Source organism: Lasioglossum baleicum, chromosome 5, assembly GCF_051020765.1.
Source record: "Lasioglossum baleicum chromosome 5, iyLasBale1, whole genome shotgun sequence".
Lineage (NCBI taxonomy): Eukaryota > Metazoa > Arthropoda > Insecta > Hymenoptera > Halictidae > Lasioglossum > Lasioglossum baleicum.
The window spans coordinates 15135147-15158255 of NC_134933.1; the positions used below are offsets into that span (position 1 = coordinate 15135147).

The 23109-nt window shown below is 39.5% G+C and overlaps 6 protein-coding genes across 14 annotated transcripts; 3 read left to right on the forward strand and 3 right to left on the reverse strand.

Moving 5' to 3' along the window:
• Nucleotides 1–683: 683 nt before the first annotated feature.
• On the reverse strand, nt 684–4736 carry LOC143208984 (uncharacterized). Its single transcript, XM_076424045.1, has 10 exons — nt 4291–4736; nt 4037–4169; nt 3859–3974; nt 2781–3078; nt 2540–2693; nt 2316–2458; nt 2033–2229; nt 1554–1950; nt 1231–1479; nt 684–1155 (listed from the first exon to the last, which is right to left on the reverse strand). The coding sequence occupies exons 3-10, from the start codon at nt 3946–3948 to the stop codon at nt 803–805; spliced, it is 1881 nt and encodes a 626-aa protein (XP_076280160.1). The 5' UTR covers nt 3949–3974; nt 4037–4169; nt 4291–4736; the 3' UTR covers nt 684–802.
• Nucleotides 4395–9065, forward strand: Drp1 (dynamin related protein 1). 2 transcript variants are annotated; one of them, XM_076424026.1, is made up of 8 exons: nt 4395–4584; nt 4696–5149; nt 5404–5968; nt 6037–6284; nt 6392–7099; nt 7415–7643; nt 7736–7947; nt 8450–9065. In XM_076424026.1, the coding sequence occupies exons 2-8, from the start codon at nt 5048–5050 to the stop codon at nt 8504–8506; spliced, it is 2121 nt and encodes a 706-aa protein (XP_076280141.1). In that variant the 5' UTR covers nt 4395–4584; nt 4696–5047; the 3' UTR covers nt 8507–9065. The 2 variants fall into 2 exon arrangements, with proteins under 2 accessions (XP_076280141.1, XP_076280140.1); XM_076424025.1 differs by having other exon boundaries at nt 4401–4584; nt 7307–7643.
• LOC143208980 (protein-lysine N-methyltransferase SMYD4) lies at nt 9060–13739 on the reverse strand. 6 transcript variants are annotated; one of them, XM_076424033.1, is made up of 4 exons: nt 13101–13739; nt 10955–11759; nt 9857–10520; nt 9060–9751 (listed from the first exon to the last, which is right to left on the reverse strand). In XM_076424033.1, exons 2-4 carry the CDS (start codon nt 11711–11713, stop codon nt 9222–9224), a joined length of 1953 nt encoding a protein of 650 aa, XP_076280148.1. In that variant the 5' UTR covers nt 11714–11759; nt 13101–13739; the 3' UTR covers nt 9060–9221. The 6 variants fall into 6 exon arrangements, with proteins under 6 accessions (XP_076280148.1, XP_076280146.1, XP_076280150.1 ...); XM_076424031.1 differs by lacking the exon at nt 13101–13739 and adding an exon at nt 12933–13080; XM_076424035.1 differs by lacking the exon at nt 13101–13739 and adding an exon at nt 12711–12926.
• Nucleotides 13715–15818, forward strand: LOC143209001 (V-type proton ATPase 21 kDa proteolipid subunit c''). Its single transcript, XM_076424101.1, has 5 exons — nt 13715–13969; nt 14127–14175; nt 14270–14353; nt 14425–14821; nt 14898–15818. Exons 1-5 carry the CDS (start codon nt 13909–13911, stop codon nt 14928–14930), a joined length of 624 nt encoding a protein of 207 aa, XP_076280216.1. The 5' UTR covers nt 13715–13908; the 3' UTR covers nt 14931–15818.
• On the reverse strand, nt 15588–19028 carry Cpt2 (Carnitine palmitoyltransferase 2). The gene is made up of 7 exons (XM_076424037.1): nt 18094–19028; nt 17995–18035; nt 17363–17921; nt 16711–17244; nt 16132–16621; nt 15840–16032; nt 15588–15728 (listed from the first exon to the last, which is right to left on the reverse strand). Exons 1-7 carry the CDS (start codon nt 18136–18138, stop codon nt 15605–15607), a joined length of 1986 nt encoding a protein of 661 aa, XP_076280152.1. The 5' UTR covers nt 18139–19028; the 3' UTR covers nt 15588–15604.
• On the forward strand, nt 18791–22841 carry LOC143208979 (mesoderm induction early response protein 3). 3 transcript variants are annotated; one of them, XM_076424027.1, is made up of 6 exons: nt 18791–19292; nt 19411–19516; nt 19658–19793; nt 20041–21183; nt 21280–21407; nt 21492–22841. In XM_076424027.1, coding segments are annotated over exons 2-6 (2070 nt in total). In that variant the 5' UTR covers nt 18791–19292; nt 19411–19514; the 3' UTR covers nt 22153–22841. The 3 variants fall into 3 exon arrangements, with proteins under 3 accessions (XP_076280142.1, XP_076280143.1, XP_076280144.1); XM_076424028.1 differs by having other exon boundaries at nt 18792–19292; nt 21495–22841; XM_076424029.1 differs by lacking the exons at nt 18791–19292; nt 19411–19516 and adding an exon at nt 19877–19956 and having other exon boundaries at nt 19733–19793.
• Nucleotides 22842–23109: the final 268 nt, after the last annotated feature.

Genomic DNA, 23109 nt, shown 5'->3' on the forward strand with positions numbered 1-23109 from the left:
CTCCGCCCCCAACATAATCACAATTCACTCGCAATTTTTTAAAGTGAATTGTGATTAGAACCAATTAGAACGTCTGGGGAGGAGGGAAAGACCCGGCCGTTAGGTCTGGGTTTTGAAGCTAGTTGTGAAGTTGTGATCAGTGTCGCCAGTTGAGTTCCAAACAGCTCCAAACCTCCAAACGGAGCTCACACATTCCCCTCTTTTTCCCCTTCCACTATCCCATTCCAGCACCATGCGCACACTCCACCAACGTCCCCCACTAAAACCGTACGTTGCGCATGCGCAACGTGTCATATTATATTATGACTCTGGCCATCAGAGAGGGGTACCTAGTACCTGCTAGTACCTAATTCCCCTCGATTTCCTCAGCAGTGATGCCGCCAGATGCAGGGAGTCACAGTCAGTCACGGTGAAATGATGTACCCCCTCTCTGATGACGGGAGGGAGACACGTTGCACGTGCGCGATGGGGACCGTGGAGTGTGCGCCTGCGCACGGTGCTGGAATGGAATAGTGAAAGGGGTAGGAGGAGAGTACATGAGCCATGAGCGCCCAATGCCCCAATGAGCGCAGTTTGGAGCTCATTCTGGCATCACTGTTCCTCAATGAGGCGACACTGGTTGTGATGGGTTGTGATGAGCAGTGATGAGGTCGTGGTCGTGGGGCCGGAGAGGACTATATACATACATGCTAATTATTTATTACAAATTTTATACAAAATATGTGGCTATTAAACTCTTAAATGCTCTTATCTTACAATTATTTTTTACCATGTCTTGGTTAGTTAATTACTTGTATGATTACTAAGCATGATCAAGTAATTTCTTATAGCGTTCAACCAAATCGCTGATCGAACGCCTTTTGTGTCGAGTCTGTGTAGTTCTTTCTGTTTTGTTGCTCGTCATTTCTTTAGTTGGTGTTTCGCACATATTGAGAACATTTGGTGTTCTTTGAAGCATATTCACTACATCTTTTACCTCAGATGTGTTTTCGGGTTCATCATATTTTGTGATTGTAATAGGATTAGTAAATTCGATACTCTTGTTACACATAGACATTTCCGACATATTCTGATCGAGTTCTGATATATCTTTTGTATTTGCAATTGCAGTGGAGTTTGCATTTGTATTGGTACAAGATATTACGTTTTCAATTGCTGTAAATAAAATAAATGTGTTTAACATTTTGTGATGGAAATCAAAGTTACAACGATTCAATATTGTTTGCGAACCTGCAGTGTTATTCCTTTTTGAACGCCTAGAAAATAATCGAGAATATTTTTCAGCTTGTTTCGAAGATGACATATTCTTTTTATTCGAAACTGGAAGAACATGTAACGTTGATGTATCATCATTAATTATCGATATCGTTTCATCGAAATTAATGCGAGCTGCGAACAAATTTTCTCTGAAGTTTGATCTTGGTGCAGAATTATTCTGCTTCAAATGTTCATATCTCGAAAATAGTGACTTGTGTGCAGCTAAAAAGTAGTTGTCAATATAGTATCGTGTACAATGTACATAATAATAACAGTTCTAATAGTACGAGTTATACCTCCCATTGGAGTAAATAGTAGGCGGTTGTGTGGATCGAATTCTATGTTTGAGCTGGTGTCGAATTTCATAGGTGGTGTTGACATTAAAAGAAAATTGGTAGGAGATACTTCCAAATTATCATAAATTTGAACAATGTTGTTTCTTTGTAATATATGATGTAATTTTTCACGTGTTTCCGATGTCAGTGTTTTGACGTCGGATAAATGCATTTGATATATGTTTAAAGCTTCGATTAAGTCCTTGCAACTCGATTCTGTCTGTAATCGATACACCGAAAGGTCCTCCAACGAATATAATTTCAATCGTTGATACAACTGAATCAATATCGAATTGAATAGTAGAATAAAATTATGTAAATTCAATTTCTCATTTGTGTATAGTTGTAGTAGGAGTGTCTGAAACGAGAAATACATTTCCTTTTAATGTGCCACCTTAGATTATGAAGTAAATGTTAAAGAATTTTTGAACGCTGCTTACTTGCATATTGTAAGGAAGCAATTCAACCATTTCCAAATAATTTATCCTTTGATATTGATTTGCATCCAATATTTGAATATCGCTACTGGTGCTAAATACTATATCGTTCACTCTTTGACTAAGTTCTGTTACATTTTCTAAAATTGAATTTTTATTTTGTAGGTAACACAAGCTTTTGTGTACACTCGCCTTCCAGACTGAAATTAATATGCGAACGTTACATTTAAAAACTGGATTCGAATATAGAAATTATACAAAATAAAATGTTGAGTTTAATATTAACTTTGTATCACGTCTTTGTCATTTATATCCGCCAAGCGTTTCTTAATCGTAGAATAAACAGGAGCATCGCTGGCAATAGTTTTAATTACTCGTTCAGTCTCAAAAATTTCTGTTTTAACGTTGTTTAATTTCTGTTCTTCCGCTCTGCAAAACAATGAGATAAATAAACAATCTTAATTACAATGTTGCAACGCATAGATATATAGTAGAGAACGCGAATAATACTTTAAAAAAGTTTCAGCTGTTTCTTCCATTTCCGATAAAGCCTGACGTCGATCAAAAATATTACAACATGTTTGTGCATATGTCTGTTTCAAAAACTTTTTTCCTACAATTGATTCGATTCCCATTTGAGGTACAAACATAACATTATAACTACCTGTAAAAATAGGCACATAATTAGATAATTACAAACTATTATAAATAATGGTTAGTGATAACATGATTTTTATAGTAAACATCTTACTTGTAGAAACAATATATTTCCTTAGTACCACTTGTGACAACTTCCACATAATAATTGTAAATTTGCTACCACTAGCATGGAACAAGTGAGACACAAGTATATTTGGAAATTCGATGTCACGATTTTCTGTGGATATGACTGTTAAAAATGTCTTAACATTATTACGGTATATTGCTTCTGTTTTTTTACACGTCACTGGCCATTCAAATAACTTTTTGAAGCGCTTTGAGTCGTATATTGTTAATAAATAGTGAGATGTATGCAAAAAACCTGCAGTGTTGGGCTTGTCAAACATGCCCTACATAAAAAACACAATTAACAACAAGATATATGTGCATGGTCTGTCCGGAAAGTAATGCGGCCAAATTTTTTCTGGCTCTCCTGACTGCAGGGCGCGTGCACCTGGGGGAATTGGTGTGGGGAGGTCTTACCTATAAACATGCAAAAACTTGTCTCCAAGCTCTTGTTCAATCAAGATCATTAAAAAACTGAGATGTGTTTGTAGAGCATGGTATAAGCTTATAATGCAGTGCTCTGTTGAGCAACGATACGCCATCAAAATTTGTCTACAACTTGGCAAATATGGGACTGAGACTTTTCCATTTTGCAACAGGCCTTTGGGGATGAGTGCCTCTCAAAATCTCAAGTTTTGCGATAGCAAAAAATGTTTAAGGAGGGATAGGAGAAGATAGAAGATGAAAAAATCAGGCGTGAGCAAGTCAAAAGTGAAAGCTATGCTGATTGTGTTCTTTGACAGTCTCCACCATGAGTTTGTACCAAAAGAGTGAAACAAAGGGTTAACCACTTCAGAAAAGAGATCACCGCCAACTAGGTGCTTCACCACGACAACCTCTGTACAATCCTGATTTGTGTCTCCGAGCGACTTCTTCTTGTTTCCCAAAATAAAAAATGTGCTAAAAGGATGCTAGTTTGAAAGCTTTGAGGAATTTTAAGGATTACAAAATCTTTATAACATAAATATTAAAAAATGTAGTCGTATTACTTTTCGGGGAGACGCGATATATGTTGTATACATACGTAAGTACAGGATATGTTTTGTTTAGTAAATAGAATGTACCTCACGAAAATGTTGCTTAAATTCCTCACTGGGCGGAACTAATTCAGTCAGCAACGAAACGTTGCGATAGAACGATGCGCTTATAGCCATTGAATCCAAAAATTTTGATAGTTTCTCTATAAAATTATTTATTATTTAAATTATTTACTATTATTTAAATTATTAAATTACTACTTACATTCTACGTTTGTCACTTGAAGATACCACGCAATACTGAAGAGTACCACGGCTTTTCTGACAGTTTCACGTAAACGTTTGAATCAGTTTGAATTTCAAAAGCTTTTACGTACTTGCCAGTACTTGCGTACTTGCTGAGTCATAAATAAAAAATATATAGATGGTAAAATTCGTATTTATACATTATACAATACACTGATATATATATGGTCTAAGACCTAGGAAGTATTTATAGTTAGATAGGTAAGTAGGTACCTAAAATCGAAACGTAAACCACAGAGTATATAGAGTCAAATACTCTCTGATAGAGTTTCGCGGTAGAAATGAAATAAATACACAAATCTCGTCTGTGACAGAAAAATACATTGAATGAGATTGATCTATATTTATAATACTTTTATTAATCTCATCCGTGGCTATGAGGTGATTGGTCTACAGTTTACCGTCTACGTCACTCTATGTACGTATTCAGTACGTATTTGTTAGTATTTGCAATTTGTACTTGTTCATACTCCCACGGCTCTGTACGGCTCGTCAGTGGTCACAGTGGTAAATATACTGTTATTGTATAATCAAATGAATTGCTAAGTGCTACTGATTAATCTCGCATTTGCGAAGTTCACGCAAACTGCGATATCTATTTGCATATTAAAATTTTAGCAATTTAGCGGTAAAGGTTCAGCGACGTTGTGCACACGATTCGCAATGGACGTTACTGTTACTCGTTGAATTATGACATGCGCACGCGTGTGGACTATGGAGCAGGAAAACGGTGGTTGGGAGCAGCGGTTGTAGAATTGTTGCAGTGATTTTAACGGAAATTTTACAACCACAGAAATTACTACAGAAGCCAGTATAACATTCGTGAGAAAACGGAATATATTGCGGCAACTCTTTGTGTCGCTGAAGACGCATGTAATTACAGGTGTAATTGTAGCGGAAGTACATTTTGCACCGGCTTGAACCGCGTAACTGTCTTTCGATCGATTTACCTTGCACTTATTTCTTTACAATGGAAGCTTTGATACCCGTTATAAACAAATTGCAAGATGTATTCAATACTGTCGGAGCAGATGCTATACAGCTACCACAAATCGTCGTACTTGGCACACAGGTCAGTTCATATTTTTAAATTAATAGTAACGTGAAAATTCATGTGATCTATCGCGATTAAGATCTGAATTAAAATTTTCATTTTTCTATATATAAAATCGCACAGTTAAACAGACAGTCGCACAGTTAAATTGATAATATTATATTCGACAAATATTCTTCTGCACCGTTCAGTTTGTTTTCTTAATTGTCTACTATAAAGCGTTTATGTAGGACTTATTGTATATAGGACATAAGTAATAATTTCCTTTTCAGAGTTCTGGGAAATCCTCGGTAATTGAAAGTTTGGTCGGCCGATCGTTTTTACCAAGAGGTATTGGAATAGTTACTCGACGTCCATTGGTGTTACAACTCGTCTATACTCCTAAAGATGACCGTGAACATCGCAGCGCGGAAAATGGAACGCTGGATCTGGACGAGTGGGGAGTTTTTTTACATACCAAGAATAAAATTTATACAGACTTTGATCAGATATGTAAAGAAATTGAAACCGAAACGGACCGTATGGCTGGATCTAACAAAGGGATTTGTCCGGAACCAATCAATTTAAAGATTTATTCGAAAACGGTCGTTAATTTGACGCTTATAGATCTCCCTGGTATCACAAAGGTACCGGTTGGCGATCAACCCGAAGATATTGAAAATCAAATATCTCAGCTCGTATTGAAATATATATGTAACCCTAATTCTATTATATTGGCTGTCGTCACTGCGAATACCGACATGGCTACCAGTGAAAGTTTAAAACTCAGCAAAGACGTGGATCCGGATGGAAGACGTACTTTAGCAGTTGTAACAAAATTAGATCTCATGGACGCTGGTAATCACCTGAAATTCTCAGTTTGTCGCAATGAACTTCGAAACTTATTATATTGCATGTCATTTCAGGAACGGATGCTATCGATATATTATGTGGCAGGGTAATTCCTGTAAAACTAGGGATCATCGGGGTGGTGAATCGTTCTCAGCAAGATATTATAAACAACAAAAGTATTCACGAAGCATTAAGGGACGAGGCCGCATTTTTACAGCGGAAATATCCTTCTTTGGCCAACAGAAATGGAACTCCTTATCTGGCTAAAACGTTGAACCGTTTGCTTATGCAACACATTCGGGATTGCCTTCCGGAATTAAAGGTAACAGGATTGTAGAAAAGTAGTAAGCATTCGCGCGAAACATAGTCAGAAATATTGCAGTACTAAAATGAACATAATCTGGTAGAACTTATATCTTTTGAAAACAGATGAGAGTGAACGTGATGGTGTCTCAATTTCAAAGTCTCCAGAATTCGTACGGGGAAGACGTTAGCGACAAGAGTCAAACGTTACTACAAATTATTACCAAATTCGCGAGCAGCTATTGCTCGACAATAGACGGAACTGCTAAAAACATCGAAACAACGGTGTTGTACGGTGGTGCTCGTATTTGTTATATTTTTCACGAATCGTTTGGCAGAACGCTCGACTCGATTCATCCGCTAGCCGGTCTCACGAAAGGAGATATTTTGACTGCCATTCGAAACGCGACTGGTCCTAGACCGGCTCTATTCGTGCCAGAAGTTTCGTTTGAACTTTTGGTTAAACGGCAAATCCGAAGACTCGAGGAGCCTTCTTTACGCTGTGTGGAACTGATTCATGAGGAGATGCAAAGTATTATACAGCACTGTGGTACCGAAGTGCAGCAAGAGATGATGCGATTCCCAAAGTTGCACGAGCGCATCGTCGACGTTGTGACACAGCTGCTGCGTCGACGACTGCCAGCCACCAATCACATGGTTGAAAATCTGGTTGCCATAGAATTAGCTTACATAAACACAAAGCATCCAGATTTTCATAAAGATGCCGTTCTTGCATCGTCTATATTGCAAAACGCTGACGGGGATCTCCCGAAACACAATAAGAGACATCCTTCCACCACGAGTACATCGAGTCCCATAATCCCAAACGACATTGTAAGTAATCACCGATCGGTTGATCGTATTAGTTTTTCAATTACTAATTCTTCCGTTGCTACACCATCGCAAACAATCTATCGATTGCCTGTAATTTAACTAGAAAGTAAGTGTTTATGTTTGTATTTGTGTTGGCGTGAGTGTAAGTGTGCGATATTCGGTGTGTGTATTCACGTAACTAATATTACTATAACGTGTACCTAATAGAATGCAAAATCAGCGAATAGTCAAGAGGACGTGGCATCTTTTCCCGAGCAGAACAAAGATCAGCAAGTACACCCAAATCATTGGTTGTTAACTAATTGGTTGCCGCAGGGGAGAGGCGATTCGGCTAACTCGATCGACGGTTCGCCCATGAGAAATCGAGAAAGCAGCAGTTCTCCCATCCCAAATTCGCATTCGCATACGAATTCAAATCCAAATCCAGCGATCGATATACAAACATCATCCCCGCAGCAGAAACCGGTAAATCTACTCCCGGAGGTACCACTGCAAACATATCGACAGCTTAGCAAACGGGACCAACGGGACTGTGATGTTATTGGTAAGACCAGAGAGAATTTGTCTTATTTCATTTCCTTTGATTTGCCTTTCGATTCCAGTTCATTGTAGTCAAGTAAACGTATTGTTTTGCAGAGAGACTAATTAAATCATACTTTTATATCGTAAGAAAGTCTATACGTGATAGCGTGCCGAAGGCTATTATGCATTTCCTAGTCAACTATGTGAAAGATAATTTACAAAGCGAGCTCGTGACTCACTTATACAAGTCCGATCAGGCCGAGGTGCTGTTAAACGAGAGCGACCACGTCGCTGTCAGGCGCAAGGAAGCGGCAGACATGCTAAAGGTACGTTCCATCGATTCGGCAACTTTCCCCTTGAGGGGTAGACTCGTTTCCAGGATTGCAAGGATGCGGAATGCGCCTTCTCATTTCTCGATAATGCAAACATAGAGTTTTTCAGTAGTCAAAAGCGCTAGATAGAAGATCAATCTAGGCCGCAATCGCCCTCAAAAGTCCTATTTTTACGTTTATGAGGCGTAATTTGCATCATTCGGCAGCATGTAGCTGTCGCAGCTTTATGAAAACAGCTACATGCGCAGCCGTATTAATACTGATAATGCAAATTACGCTTCGTAAACGTAAAAATAGGACTTTTGAGGGCGATCATGGTCTAGATTGATCTTTTTTATTTAGCGCTTTTGACTACTAAAGAACACAATCTTTGCAATCCTGGAAAAACGATTCTACATCCCTGAAAGACATGTGACGTTACAGGGGGGAAACGCTACACGAAGAAAAACTGTTTTAAAAGTTGTTCGTATACCTACTCATGTGTTTTCTATTGCAGGCACTAACTCAAGCCAGTCACATCATTAGTGAAATTCGAGAAACGCATATGTGGTAACCATGCCAAACCTGTACATCATACACGCACCATCGAGTTATAGTTTAATATAGATATTTTTTTGGGCGTTTCTAGTAGATACATCGACGAGTGAAATTACGCGTGTGTCGATCCACTGTATATATATATAATTTTTATTTTCTATACAAGCAGTGTCTACGCATTTCCTTTTGATTTCACATTGTCAGCGTGTAAAACACACGTAACGATACGTTACCGTAACGCATGCATTTATGGCAATCGTTGACGCGACAAATACCAAGCAACGCGAAATCGTGCTTAAGTAGTTAACGGTGCTCACCACGTCACAACCACGCGAAGGAACGCTTTATTCGTTCGGATTCGTGCGGTATACCACCAAACTGATCGATTAATTTACATACATATACTCACGTACATACGAGGAAACTGTCTAGTTTCTCGATGATCGTAAAGCGCGAGAAACGATTGGAAAATGTTGTCGTGACTGTAGAGCGGTCGTAATTGTTTTGTAATTTTTTTGCACTGCTCGTAGGACCCGACTAAAAGATGGTGTCTAATACAAGGAGATGTCGTAAAATTTCTGTTCGTTTTTTAAACACTTTGTGATATAAATCCCAAAATCGTGTGTATGGATATGATGCGTACGTATATTATACAATGCATATACAATATTATGTATATACATATGTACCAGTATGTGTATTCATATATACATAGAATTGTTAACTTATTGTTATTGAGAGGTACAGCCAAACCGATTGTAACATTGAATGATACATTGTTGTGTTTTGATAGTTTCGCTATTGGGCGCAACAAAGAACTTTTCAATAAAGTTTATGTGCTCGATCAACTGGGGCAGAGCCTGTGCGTACTGGCCTTCGTACATTCTCGAGATCGCGTTCAATCGTTTGTCGATCGATTTCCGAAATTGTGCGTACAATTTCTTGCGATCGAGTTTCTTCTCGTTACACCTGCAACGTTGCGGGACGTTGGTCGACGCGCGTCGGCCGTCTTTTTCAACATTACCGTTCAACGAGAACGAACCGACGGGTTCCGAGCACGTTTTACATTTGTAAGCGATCGTTTGGGGTAATGGAAACTGCCAGTTTCCGACGCAAGCCTCGCATTCGCACAGAAAACGATACTTTTTCCCCAAATGCTCGCGTCTTTGTAGCCTCGACTCGCTGAGGAAGTGTGGTCCGTAGCAGTCGAGAATTTCGCTACCCTTACCGATAAACCGCAACGTTCTCACCATGACCGTTCCTGCGAAACAACGGATAAATCATATCATTCCTAAATATCACTTTTCAGCGGTCAAGCGAATTCTGACGATAACAGACATAGAAAATGATGTGGCATCTGGCGCACCTGCTGGATACGAATGACGTACGACGTTCGGATAACAGCTGTGATTCACGAGACTGACTGACGGGTAAATCGCCCCGCCGATCTCTCGCGGCTCCCAAACGTGAATCTCCTTATTGTACACATTCTCGACGATCTCGTACGCGTTGCAGGTGATAGCCTGCAAATGGTGCATCATTCCTATGGCTAACCAAAGAAAGGCTTCCTCTAAACAAACAACATCCATTTTACCCAAGACAAGTGTGAAACATTTGGTCAAGAAAATCGCTTCGATGCCGCGAACCAGATTCACGTTAGGGTCCAATGCCGCGCAATGAGTCTCCAAAGCTAACACGGTGCGGTAGTCCTGAAATTGGTAAATCTCGCTTCTCCCCAACCGGTTGCGATTCTCTTCCGCAGCTGCAGCTAAGCGTCTAACGTGCTCGTCGTTCAAAAGTGGAATCTCATCATCGTCCGTTTTATCGTCGTGATCGTTATCTACGGCCACGGTCCTGCGTTTCGGAGACAAGGATCCTGCGATCGTCATTCTGTATGCCAGCAACAGGTGCGAGACTTGTTTCTGCGTGTCCGCGGGACGATCTTCGTAAAAGGCGTCGAGAAACAAGCACTCGTACCGATGATAAGCCTGCCATGCTTCTTTGCGGCACCTTTCCGAACAGAAAAACACCTACGGGAAATTAGCTATCGTGATTGTCGAGTCGTTCCAACCCCGAATCGATTGTTGTTTGTCCGTCGCGGAATCAGGTGAACAACATGCTTTGGGCAATCATTATCTCGCCGCCAAGTATTCTCGAAACTACATAGACACACATGTACATATATAAATATACAGTCGGAGACAAAAAACGGATTTTTTAAAATTATCGTTAGAGGTTCAGATAAAAAAGTTGATAAAACATTTTTTTAATTTTGTATGATTCCTACCAGTTGCAATCTCAACAAATTTTTATTTATTCATTAAAAAAGTTATGCGATTTTTAAGAATGTCCATTTAATATTGTCCCCGACTGTATGCATGTAACCCGAGTGCATTTGATTCCGCGAAAACCGATCGATTTGACCTGGTAATGGGTCGCGCTTTTCTTTCTTTGTTCTACGAACCGCTCGACAAGAGCGACAGGGTATCTTTACGCTGCCGGTCGGCTTTAGACTGGCGTGGCAATGCAAGCAATTGGTATCGAGCGCATCCTTGTTGGTGGTGCAGGCAAACGGTGACTCTACGATCAGTACGGTTCCCGCCTTGATGTTCCTGGTAGCCACGAGATGCCGACCTCTCTTCTCGTCGAATTCCAAGGCCACAGCGTCGGAGCAACTTTGTAGGAGGCTGTTTGGTTTCCCGTCGACGGCGGGTGTCTTAGGATTCGAGGCGCGTTTCGTTCCACTTGTGCCTTTTTCCCTGGAAGACGACCGCTTCAACATCTTGGAGCACTCGCTCTCCAAATACACACACGCTTTTCTACGTTCGAAGAAATCGTTCATGCTCTCGGCGGTCCTATCGTAGAAGCTCGCGGGAAGTGCAAGCATGCATTCGCAGTATCTCAGGCAACTCACAAAAGCCCCCGAGTCGTAGCAGCTCTGGGCGCAATCAAACAGAACCTCCAGAAACAACCTACTGGTCACACTGGCCATAAACAGTGTTTCCGCGAGGACGCTAATTCTACTTTCCTGTTCGCCATTCTCGACGATCGTCCCCCGTATTTTACAGTAAATCTCAGCCGCCTTAACGTCATCCTTACCCCTGTACGATTCGGCAACATTCGTATTCTTTACGCATGGTATATCCATGAGGACTTTTATCATTCCTTCTATGTCCCCTTTCGCCGACGATTCCTTGAAACGAGTCGCGAACGGCTCCGACATTCCACCATCGTAAGCTACTTTGAGGAACTCGTAGAATTTCGTACACCTGCGAACGATCACCATCGCATCAATATTTATCGCAATTGAAACATTCATCGAGCTACTTAAAAGTTGAAATGCTTCGCACAAACGTTAAAAAAAATGCAAATAAACGTTTTTATATGTATTTGGTTCTTCCTTCATTTGTTTAAGTTGTATTGAATTACAACAAAGTTTGAGAATCCGGGTACATATAATTGTTTTATAAAAATTACCAGACTGAATTTATTTAAATTTTCCACAATTTTTATAATACGTGCTCGAATAAAGAAATTTATTGAACAATTTCTAATGGAAGCACCTTTATAATTTCAATAATTAAAAAATAAACAATGCGAAAGCGGTCATTTGACCGGTCGTGGTACGTTAGTAAACAAGATTGTTTAAAATAAGGAGTCAAGGAACTGTCCTTTGAAGTAATAAATTTCAAATGAAACACTTCTAATAGTAGAGAATTGTTGGGAACAAAATTGAAAAACAATTCAGAGTGCAAAGGGTTAAGATTTAAGATCCCGCGACTCTGTTATTGTTCTAACGATGCAAAACGAATCTGAATCCATGGATTTGCAAATCCGACAATAAACGGAACCTATATATGTGGCCTATGATCTTACGGTGACGAATTCGCGAAAATAGCTGGACAGATCCTTAGTAAAAGCGACAGGTGCCGTTTACGATTTTGATTCTCGCGATTCAAATGATTTTCATCGCTGCTGTCGAGTGAGTTACGCACAGTTGCTAACCGGGTCGAAAAATCGCAACGAAACGCAAATAGGAGCAGGTAATCCTATTCGACGATCCGATCGGTGATCTGTTGATCGATTAACGAAGGCACAAATATACCCGATGCTTGATTCCCGAGATCCCAAGATCCCTGAGATTCGAACGAATGTCGCATAACTTGCACGAGACCGGTCACCCTCGGCCGACAAACCTTAAATTAGGTCTCTAAATTTACCAACGTAATTTAATCGAAGACTGAAATAGTTCGAGCAATTCTTCATTTTCTCTGCTATGCACACGAACCACGCACCACGATCCAAGTCGTTATTTGTTGTAGTTCTCGTTGAAACGAGATTCGAACGAGATCACATGGATTTTTTATAGTTCGAAGTCGATGACATTTTCACGGGAAAATTCCCGGGAGAAGCTGTAACAGATGCTGTAACTGTGCTCTTACCCCTTTGCCGGAAACATTTTATGATCGAATCGGAACAGGGAATGGTAATGTAATCAGCGTTATATTGTCGACAGGCCGCGACTACTTTTACCCCAGGTACAACACACGACACGAATGAGCTGTGACGATTTCTAAAATTAGAATGTTAGAGATTTTACTTTACTGTACCTTGCGCTTTATTTTAAAGCGAGAAACTCTGTGAAACAATTGGCCGAAGAGAACAGAAAAACGGCGAATCTCCGTTAAATAATTTCCACCGTGGTTGCTTCAAGCTTTTCGATCGCAACGATTCAACGATCCCATTCGAAAATACGACGTTTATTATATCCTCTGAGATCAGCGAGAGAGGTTTCTTTTTTTACACAAAGCAGAAGCGTTACATTAAAATCTGGACAAACGAATAAGCCAAGCTTTTAAAAAATGTTCATCGAAACAAAGCAATCTCAACGATCGTTCCGATCATTTTTTTTCGTAGAGCTCTGCTAATTATATATATACATATATATATAATAGTCGAACGATTTAAATATGCATTGCATTATGTAGTTATACGGGTAGTCGCAGAATGCTATGCGAACGCGTATACAATGGATTTGGTTTATTGTACGATCGAGAAGCTGCTTGTGGTTAATTCACTAAGAAAAAGAAAAAATTGTTTGATATGAATTTAAAATTTAATTTTAATACTGCTCCTCTACGATCGATGTCACTAGTGTACCTAACCATTAGGAGCATCGAGTACCGACGACCCGACACCCGACTACCGACTTACCGAGTACCAGACTGACCAGACGTCACATGATAAGAACGGGTGTGAGTCCGCTATCCTTTCAATCTCAACGCGATATGTTCTTACTTTAAGAAATTTCGAAATTCTTTGTTTGTTGTACACTGTGAACTTGTTATTCGAGTATTCATCCACTATCCCACGATCGTCTGAAGTATTCCGCGTAACGAGGATAGTGAAAATAACACGATGAGATACATTTTGGGTACCACTTTTGTGACTACTGCCACTGCCACAATTACAGTCTTAGGTATACTCGCTTTATATTCGACTTATCTAAGATTAAATCGTGGACTTCTCAAGCCAATAATCTATAAAAAAATACCTGATCGCTTATGCTACTTGAAAAAGTACGTTTTATACTTTTATTAGATGCATCAGCTTCTAAATAAAAATCTTCTTTCTAGTACTGTACCATGTATTTACTGGGAAAGGGGAGCGCGTTAGCATTGCATGGTAAGAACAAAGATTCTAATTACTTAGCATGCAACAACGGCATGTTGTTTTCACAAGGAAAAAGAGAAAACATTGATGCTAAAAATGATTCTAGGTTCTTGGCAAATACCTCTCCGTACATGTGGGCAACGCTTGGTATAGGACTTGCGGTTGCCCTATCTGTAGTAGGCGCTGCTTTGTAAGTTAAAAAAATCTGCCTATTCTATACATTTATTTATAGGCAAAGGTATTAGAAACTATCTATTTCAGAGGTATACATACGACCGGCGTGTCGATCGTCGGTGGTGGCGTCAAAGCTCCAAGAATTAAAACGAAGAATTTAATTTCTGTCATATTCTGCGAAGCTGTAGCTATTTATGGACTGATCACAGCCATCGTTTTATCTGGAATGTTGGATAAGTTTGACGAAGAGTCGCTTTTAAAGGAGGACATTCGCAATCAGAACTGGCTAGCCGGTTATTTAATGTTTGGAGCAGGTTTAGCTGTTGGTCTTGTTAATTTGTTCTGTGGCATAGCTGTCGGTATCGTGGGGTCAGGGGCTGCTCTCGCGGATGCAGCCAATTCTGCTCTGTTCGTCAAAATTCTTATCGTCGAGATCTTTGGATCAGCCATTGGTCTCTTTGGATTAATCGTGGGCATTTATATGGTAAGCTTTTTATCTATCAGCAAGTATCTTTTAATTCAATCTTTCTAAATGTGAATAAACTCTTTTGTTCTTCCAGACATCTAAAGTAAAAATGGGAAGCAAATTGTAACTTTAATGTAAGAAGAAGTGCTACAACCATAAAGTATTCTTTGAAATCACGAAATTCCATTCCATGATTAGTAACCATTGAAAAGAAATACTGCAAGATCACGTTTTGTTCGAACCATATACAGAACAGTGTAAAGAAACTCTGTCACGTTTAAGCAGAGAATTGATTTAAATAGTTGTTGAAAGTTAGTAGCCTTGGATATCATGATCTCTGTGTATTAACCATGCGCGTAAATATCTGGTTTTAGTAGTGTCAAATCTACTGCTCTACTACTGTAACCTATGTATGGTATTTTGAGTGTGTTATAGCGCTCTCTTACACAGTATACATTTCGTGTATATATTTTTTTCAACAGAATTGTTGTATCGAATAAGAGTAATATTATATCATACTTACTTGTACGTGTTGCACATAGGTATATGTAAAATATAGTAATGTAATTATATTTATCGCTTTTGAGTTCATTTGGCAACATTATACAAAAAATGATATAGGCCTTTATTATTCGAGTAACAGTAAAAAACGTTCTCCAAACCGGTATATAAAAATATATGATCGTGTATATAATCAACAACGATAGAGATTCACATAAACGAGTGTAAAATATATATGTTAAATGAGTTTCAATGCAACAATCGATACTGATTGCAACCGTGCAACAGTGCCATTACGATCTATGTCAATATTTGATGAATATTCGTAAACGCCTGTTCTAAACAATTGACATACTCATTGGAATCACAGTATTTGTTATAACATGTTACAACAGCTCCAAGTCTTCGGTCTTGAATCATGTATCTAAATGATGGACAAAAAAAGAGTTCCAAATAAAATTTCGTAAACTTGATTTATACATGTAGAACAGAGATTAAACATATATGGAAACAATTACGAAAATCTATACTTTACCCGATTCCATATCCATTGTCTATTACCGGGCCAAATCCACCAGCGAGTACAGCTGGACTCGAAAGGGTAGACGTAGATAATACATTTTTGTTAATGTATTCGTAAGCCGGGTCTTTAAAAATCGCTGGCATGGGTATACTTGATTGTTCACAGATCTTTTTTAACGCGAACAAATGTCGATCGAATCCTTGGCCTAGAAAGGTGCGAGACCATAACTGATGTTAGTTCTTGATAATACAGTTTTTTAAAATAAAGTACAAGCGACGCAAGTTTATCAGTGTTTTGTAATTACCCATAGCAGCCTCTTTGGTAAGCGTATTATGAACGTTACCACAATTTATTATTAATTGCTTTAACTCGGATTTAGTTAAAGTGTTATTTTTTCGAGTCATGGATTCGCAGGTCGTTTTTGTTTCCATTGTGCAGGATCTGATAGTTTCTGTTCGTCCATGTTTAAATGCAGCAGTACTGCAAGATTCATACGTTGGCGCTACACAATTCTTCTGATAATACAGAGCTAGCTGGAATGCCAATTGCATAATCGCATCGGGACTTACTCCAAATTTCTTGCACTGATCTTTACCAAACTCGTTACATATCACATGATCGATACTCAATTGTCCCGTCCATTCGTTGTAAATCTTTTTCTGCTCGTTGATAATATTCTCTGTTTTACTATCCACAATGAATTCGAGTTTTTGGATATCTGTTGCTCCTTTCTGAAGGTGATAAACATCAGTAGGATGGAATCTTGGTTTCTTAGATATGTCGTCTTTTACGTCCTGTAAATGCAGAGGTCATTCTTATCATACAATTTTACAATGTTCTTTTACAATCTTACAACGTTTAAATTTTGTTTAACGTTACATACATTAAAAAATCTGAGTACAGCTACTCCATCTCCCCAAGAATGTTCGAAATTTATTCCAGCGTATCCATCCTGCGTCACGATTAGCGAAAATGATTTATCGAACCACCTGTTTGTTCCATCTGCATGGAGGTATGTTCTAATTAATTTATTATAGTCTGTACCAATATATGTATCATCCAATACCATTGCAAACACAGCAGTGTCTATTTTTTGCAACAATTTCTGATTACCAACACCAGACAAATGAGCTCTGGTGTCAGCCCACTGATTACGTTCTGCAGTTGTTAGTATTCCAATTGGGCTTTCATTGGGTGCTCTGTCATCTTCTAAAATAGTCTTTATACAGGTTGCTATTGTTTTTGGTTCATAAATGTAGCCATTTTCGTCTATCACGTCGAAGCAATAGAAATGCCCTTTCCGCATAATAACTATATGTCGTGCAGACTTATCTTGATAAATCTCATCTTTGTCTAATTTTGGTAATCTTGTTGTATTGAATAAATTGTGATACTGCGACATGTCCAAGGGGTAGGCCTGAAATAACAATTTCTATTACAGCGATATCATGAGCAAATAATATTTTTCACTTTTGTTAATCAATTTTATATCTTCATTGATAAATCAATAAATCAATAAATCAATATTATCTTACATTGAACAGATAGGCTCCATACCAACTGACTTTGGATGGGAGTACTCTTGTGACGAGATGAAATAAATCTGTATCAGATTTTTTAGCATTCAAATGAAACACCTCTGGTGGTAGTATGTTTTCTTTCAAAGACTTCATAAACCTTAACGACGAGACAATTAAATTCGTGGCTTTTACCAATTGGATATTGTATTCTGATTTGTCCTCTGGTACAAAAACTAAGAAAGGATTATAATTGATGGGTAAAGGCTTACGGTCTCTAAGATACATATCAAACCATGGTTCGCTGATATAGCTAGTATGAAGATTTTTCTTATCTTTCTCAACAAGTTTTTTATGCACATCGATACCATCTTTAAGAAGAAATTCATTGACACTGGAGGAAGTTTCTTCAAACCGTTCGTTAGATAGTAAAGGCTTCTGCGCTTTTAAATATCTTTTGCATGTTTCTTCGAGCTTAGGAATAGGCAACCGTGGTAGAGACGGTTGAAAATGCATCGTTGGGGTTTTACTTTTCTTAATATACTGATATTCCTCATCTTTCTGTGCAGATGTGTATCTATGACAAAAATAAATGGTCAATAGGGTAGCTTATAATTAAATTAAATAAAAAATATCTGTATATCATTTACCTTGATACTTGCAACAGCCATTGTATTTTGTCTTGTTTAATCTGAAATGGAAGTACATTATTAAATGAGTAGATGAATAAAAAATTTAAATGTCATTACCAATTTTCTCTGTAGATAATTATGTCTTGCTGTGACAGATAGCATGTTGTTCACTGTACACTGTACACAATAAGTTGAGTCACTGTACAATTATAAGTATTCTATATAAAATATACATGTAAGCTACAATAACAGAATATAATATAAAATACAACAATGATATATAATTTCTTAAAAAATTCACTCTCGATGATATTGCTTCTAGTACAACAATCAACAAGTTAATGTATTATTGATGACATGTAGTGGTAGTGTTTGTTCGCACATGCAAGCAATACGTTTCCTTTTTTTTATTTACAAATGCGATATGGAGCGTTAATAGTTTCGCATAGAAACGTTATATTCGATAATACATCTTTCTATATTTGAAACATTCAAATCAGAATTAATTTGAAATTTGAACTATTATGACGTTCAAACTTATCTATGTAAGTGTAACCAGCTAAACTGAGCGCGTGTGGGCCCCTTTCTAATAGTGTGATATTCGATGGCGCATGGTGCATTCAGATAATAATTATCAAATAATTATACATAATACATAGTGATAATAGCGTAACGTATCTATATGATAATATAGATAATGTATATATTGTGTATATATATAGATAATTGTGAACAACAATAGCATAATAGCATTTCGTATATAGTGGAAAAGACGAACATTTATAGTAAATTTTTGGTAAACATAAGGGAGAGTTCATATATTTAGATTTAGGGCAACATATATAGTTCCCAGCCAATGGTAAAATGTTTTCTGCATGACGCTAACACTTGTGATTGGTGCTTACAACGAATCCCATGAATTTCCCGCTTTTTAGAATGTTATGGAAGCATAACGATACATCCAATGAATATAAATAATGAATTGTGCGTAAAGTATTTCTCGGAAAGTGATAATAACTTTCTGTTGATATCACCCGTCCGTACAGTTGAAACAGTTTTCTCGTGGGTCAAAATTGTGCCTTGGATAAGTGCTGGATACATCATGGAATTCTTAAATTGAAAAATTTACTTTTCTTTGTGGAGATATATGATATCGCAATAAAATGTTTTTAATGAGGTGAAGTGGAACCCGGTATTGTACGGAGTACAATTAATAAGAAACTCGAACGAAAGGCCTACTTTCTATTATAGCAATCATTGAAATATGAGTTGTTATTGCAATTGTAAACTCCGCGCTAATGTCACAAGGATTTAAGGTTAGATGCGCGTCATAATTTGCATATTACACCTTCCAATCAATTATATCCAATATATTGTTCACTCGGTCAAAACGCTTTATGGAATCAACTAAAACCAACGAAATGTACAATGTAGGTAGTATAAGGACATCCCTGGTCAGCATTCTAACGGTGTGCATCGCTCTGAGTGTAGTATCTGCGTGCTATGTTGCTGCTTCAGCTACTGCGATTCGTGTAAACATGTTAGTATATATGTATATATATATGTGTATATATATGTATATGTTTATATATATGTGTATATATATATACATATAGATTAGTGTTAGAGATCTTTGTTATTCGAAGACACAGACACGTTATTAATATCTGATAATTCATAGGGCTGATCGAGATTATGACATGGGCCCAGGTACCGGAATGCTGATAAATGATTTTGACGATGAACGGACTTTAGACGAAGAAGAAGCTTTAGAAGGTAGTGAAGATTCTCACAACGAGTTGTCCAACTTGCAAAAGGTATAACTCTGAGGCATATGAGCTAAATATTTAACATGTACGATGTTCACTTTGTAACACGATTCTGATCCCAACTATTCTAGGATCAAGCCTGTGAAATGAAAAAATCAAGCCCATAAATAATTACAATTATGATAAGTTTCTACAACACTTTGGACTCAAAGTGCGTTCTCGTAGTGAGATTCGTATGTTTAGTCTGTTTGTTGGGTCCGGCGTGATAATCATTTTTGTTCTTGTCTTCTTTCAGGAAGGTGATATGCCACTAAAAGATCTACTTGCAATGTATGGATACGGGGATCCATCGACAGAGAATTCAAACAGTTCCGATCGAATGTTGATTCCATCTGGAAGCGGGGATCCGGAAGTTGAAGGACCGTATTCGGATAAGGGTGACAATGACGCGGACGACGACGACGACGACGACGAGGCAGACGCGGCTAGTAATGAGCCGGATCTTAAACAGTTTTACACCGAAATGTTGGTGAAGGGGAAGGATTCGACATCGTTGGTGTCGGGATCGACCATGAAAGGGAACAATGCCAGTAGCGTGGCTGCAGGGGACAATAGTAGACGGCACAGAATCCACGACGACGACGATGATGATGACGACGAAGACGGAGAAGTTGAAGCCGAAGCTGAAGTCGAAGCTGAAGCTGAAGTCGAAGCCGAAGCCGAAGTCGAAGCCGAACCCGAAGAATGTTCTATGACCGATAATTGTAGTAATAACGATAACATAAGGACCACAGCGAAACTGGGAGTCAGCGGTACCCCTAAATGCACCGTCATTGGCGAACTTGGTGGTTGTGCAGCGGACGATACCACTGTGACGGGTATAGAGGGTACTGTCGCGGGTGCCACGGTAGACGGGGGAGAAGATGGAATAGTCAGTACCGGTACAGGAACTGGTACTTCGAGACTATTGCGAAGCGTTTCACGACCGCAGAGCGAAGAGGAGGAGGACGACTGCGACTACAGTCCGGACGAGGAGGAATGGAAGAAGACAATCATGGTTGGTAGCGATTATCAAGCAGCTATTCCGGAAGGTCTGTGTCGTTACGATGACGCTCTACCGTACGAGAACGAGGACAAAATGTTGTGGGATCCTAGTCACATACCGGAAGAGGAAACTGAAGAGTTCTTGGAACGGGCCCAGTTACCAGCGGTGAAAGGTGGTTCTCTACCTACGGGATCTCACATCAGAGACGACGAGCAGGCATTATATTTGTTGCTACAGTGCGGCTACAATCTCGAGGAGGCATTGAGAAGACGTAGAATGAACGTCGTACCGCCAACGGATGCGGTTAGCCTTTGGTCGGAAGAAGAATGTCACAATTTCGAGTCTGGATTACGGAGTTACGGAAAAGATTTCCACTTGATACAAAAGAATAAGGTACGCGTGGTACGATAGCCGAAATTATCTTCTAAAAGAACAAACAATCTTTGATTTGATCGCTTATTGCGACCGACACACCCGTTATCGTTGCAGGTGAGGACGCGTTCTGTCGGGGAATTAGTGCAATTTTATTACCTGTGGAAGAAGACGGAACGCCACGATATATTTACGTACAAGGCTCGCTTAGAAAAGAAAAAGTACGCTCTACATCCTGGTATCACGTGAGTATTTTCTCTGTACCGTTCTCATTTTCCATCGGACGGCAATTGAAAACTCGAAGTATGACAAGACCGTTGCATTGTAAGCAGGGACTATATGGACCGATTCCTGGAGGAACAAGAGGGCGTAAGAGATCGAAGCAGTTCACCGAACGTCCATTGTTTGTTGTACGGCGACGCGAAGCGACAGCGATCGGCTGCCAGTGTCGTGAGCAACGACGAGTCGAAGTCCGTGGAACCGTGGGACAATACCGCGGTCGATCCCTTGGCGGATCTGAACGGACCAACGCCAGTACCACCGCCACCACCGCCACCTCCACCGCCACCACCACCGACAACCGTCTCGGTCTCGGTTTCAAACCCAGCTTCAGCTTCAGTCTCAGCCTCAGTCCCGGTCGCGATACCAACTACCCTGTCAACAGCGGTATGCTGTGCCGCGTCAACTCGACTCTCGGAGTGTTCACCGTCCGACACCGGTTGTGGTAATTCGCACGTCTGGCCAACGCTGGCGTCCCGAAGTCACTCTACCTCTTCGATCGTGACAACGATCACCATCAACGCTACGACAGCCAGCAGCACCGTTCCCATGATGACGATCGCGGACGCAGTGACGAATACGGTCGCGACTAGTTCCGTCGTCGCTTCCGTCACTTCGAATAGTTTTTACCACGGTCGGGTGACTTCGAGAACCAACGATTCCCACGACTCGCCCTCGCCAGAGAACATTTTACCTCATTTGCCCCCTTAGCGTCGAACGCGACCTTCGGGTTCTGAGCCTGGAAGGCGTCGAATATGTTCGTGCGACGCGTTCAACTCGTCGCTCGCGACACTGCTATTGTCGTAATATATAATATTCGTTAATATCACGAATTATATTTTTATACGGTATCGTAGTACGACTATCGATCGTGATAGCGGAGGAAACGCGTTCTCCTCGTGACAGAAGGAAAACTAAAGGTATTAAAAGTACGTCGTTGAAACGAACAGAGAAAAAAGGAGCAGCGGGTTCAATGGCACGTGGCCGTGAATTAGCATAGCTTTTTCCATTTTCTGCTTTCTAGTTTCCGACGACAACTACTCCTATCTCGTTATATTCGTAGATGAAGTTTACGAATCAATTATAAAATTCGTTTAAATTATTCGAATCGATTTCACGTTTTCAGATCTATAAATATTTAAGTGTTATCGAGGTGATTTTACGATTCGCTGTTTGCGATTCGCGGTCCGCGATTCGCGCGACGAATTCCGATCACAGGATGTAGCGCCGGGCGCAAACGTGTAAGAGATAATCGTAATGTTGTCTCGGCACTTGTCCGATCGTTGGCTGGTATCGAGTGTACAAAAGTCCACTTTTGCTACGAGATTATGGAAATTCGACAAAGCGAAAACTCGATGATCCGTTGAACATGGTTACAATTAAATGAAATTCGCTGAATACATGGTTGTCTTTTATTTTCACCATCGAGGACATGCGAAATGCGGCAATCCAGATTCGGTTATAAGCGGGTTCGTTGTAAATACGTCTCCCGATCTCGAGGCTAACGACTGAATGTTGTTTCGTGCTCGCGTGTCCTCGATCGATCTTTTAACTCTAGTTTCTTTATCGCTTATGCAATGTCGAAGACGGAAAATTATAATAAAAATTGTTACTTTATTATGAACTTCAACATACACGAAATGATGATATTGTTACATCTTTTGTACA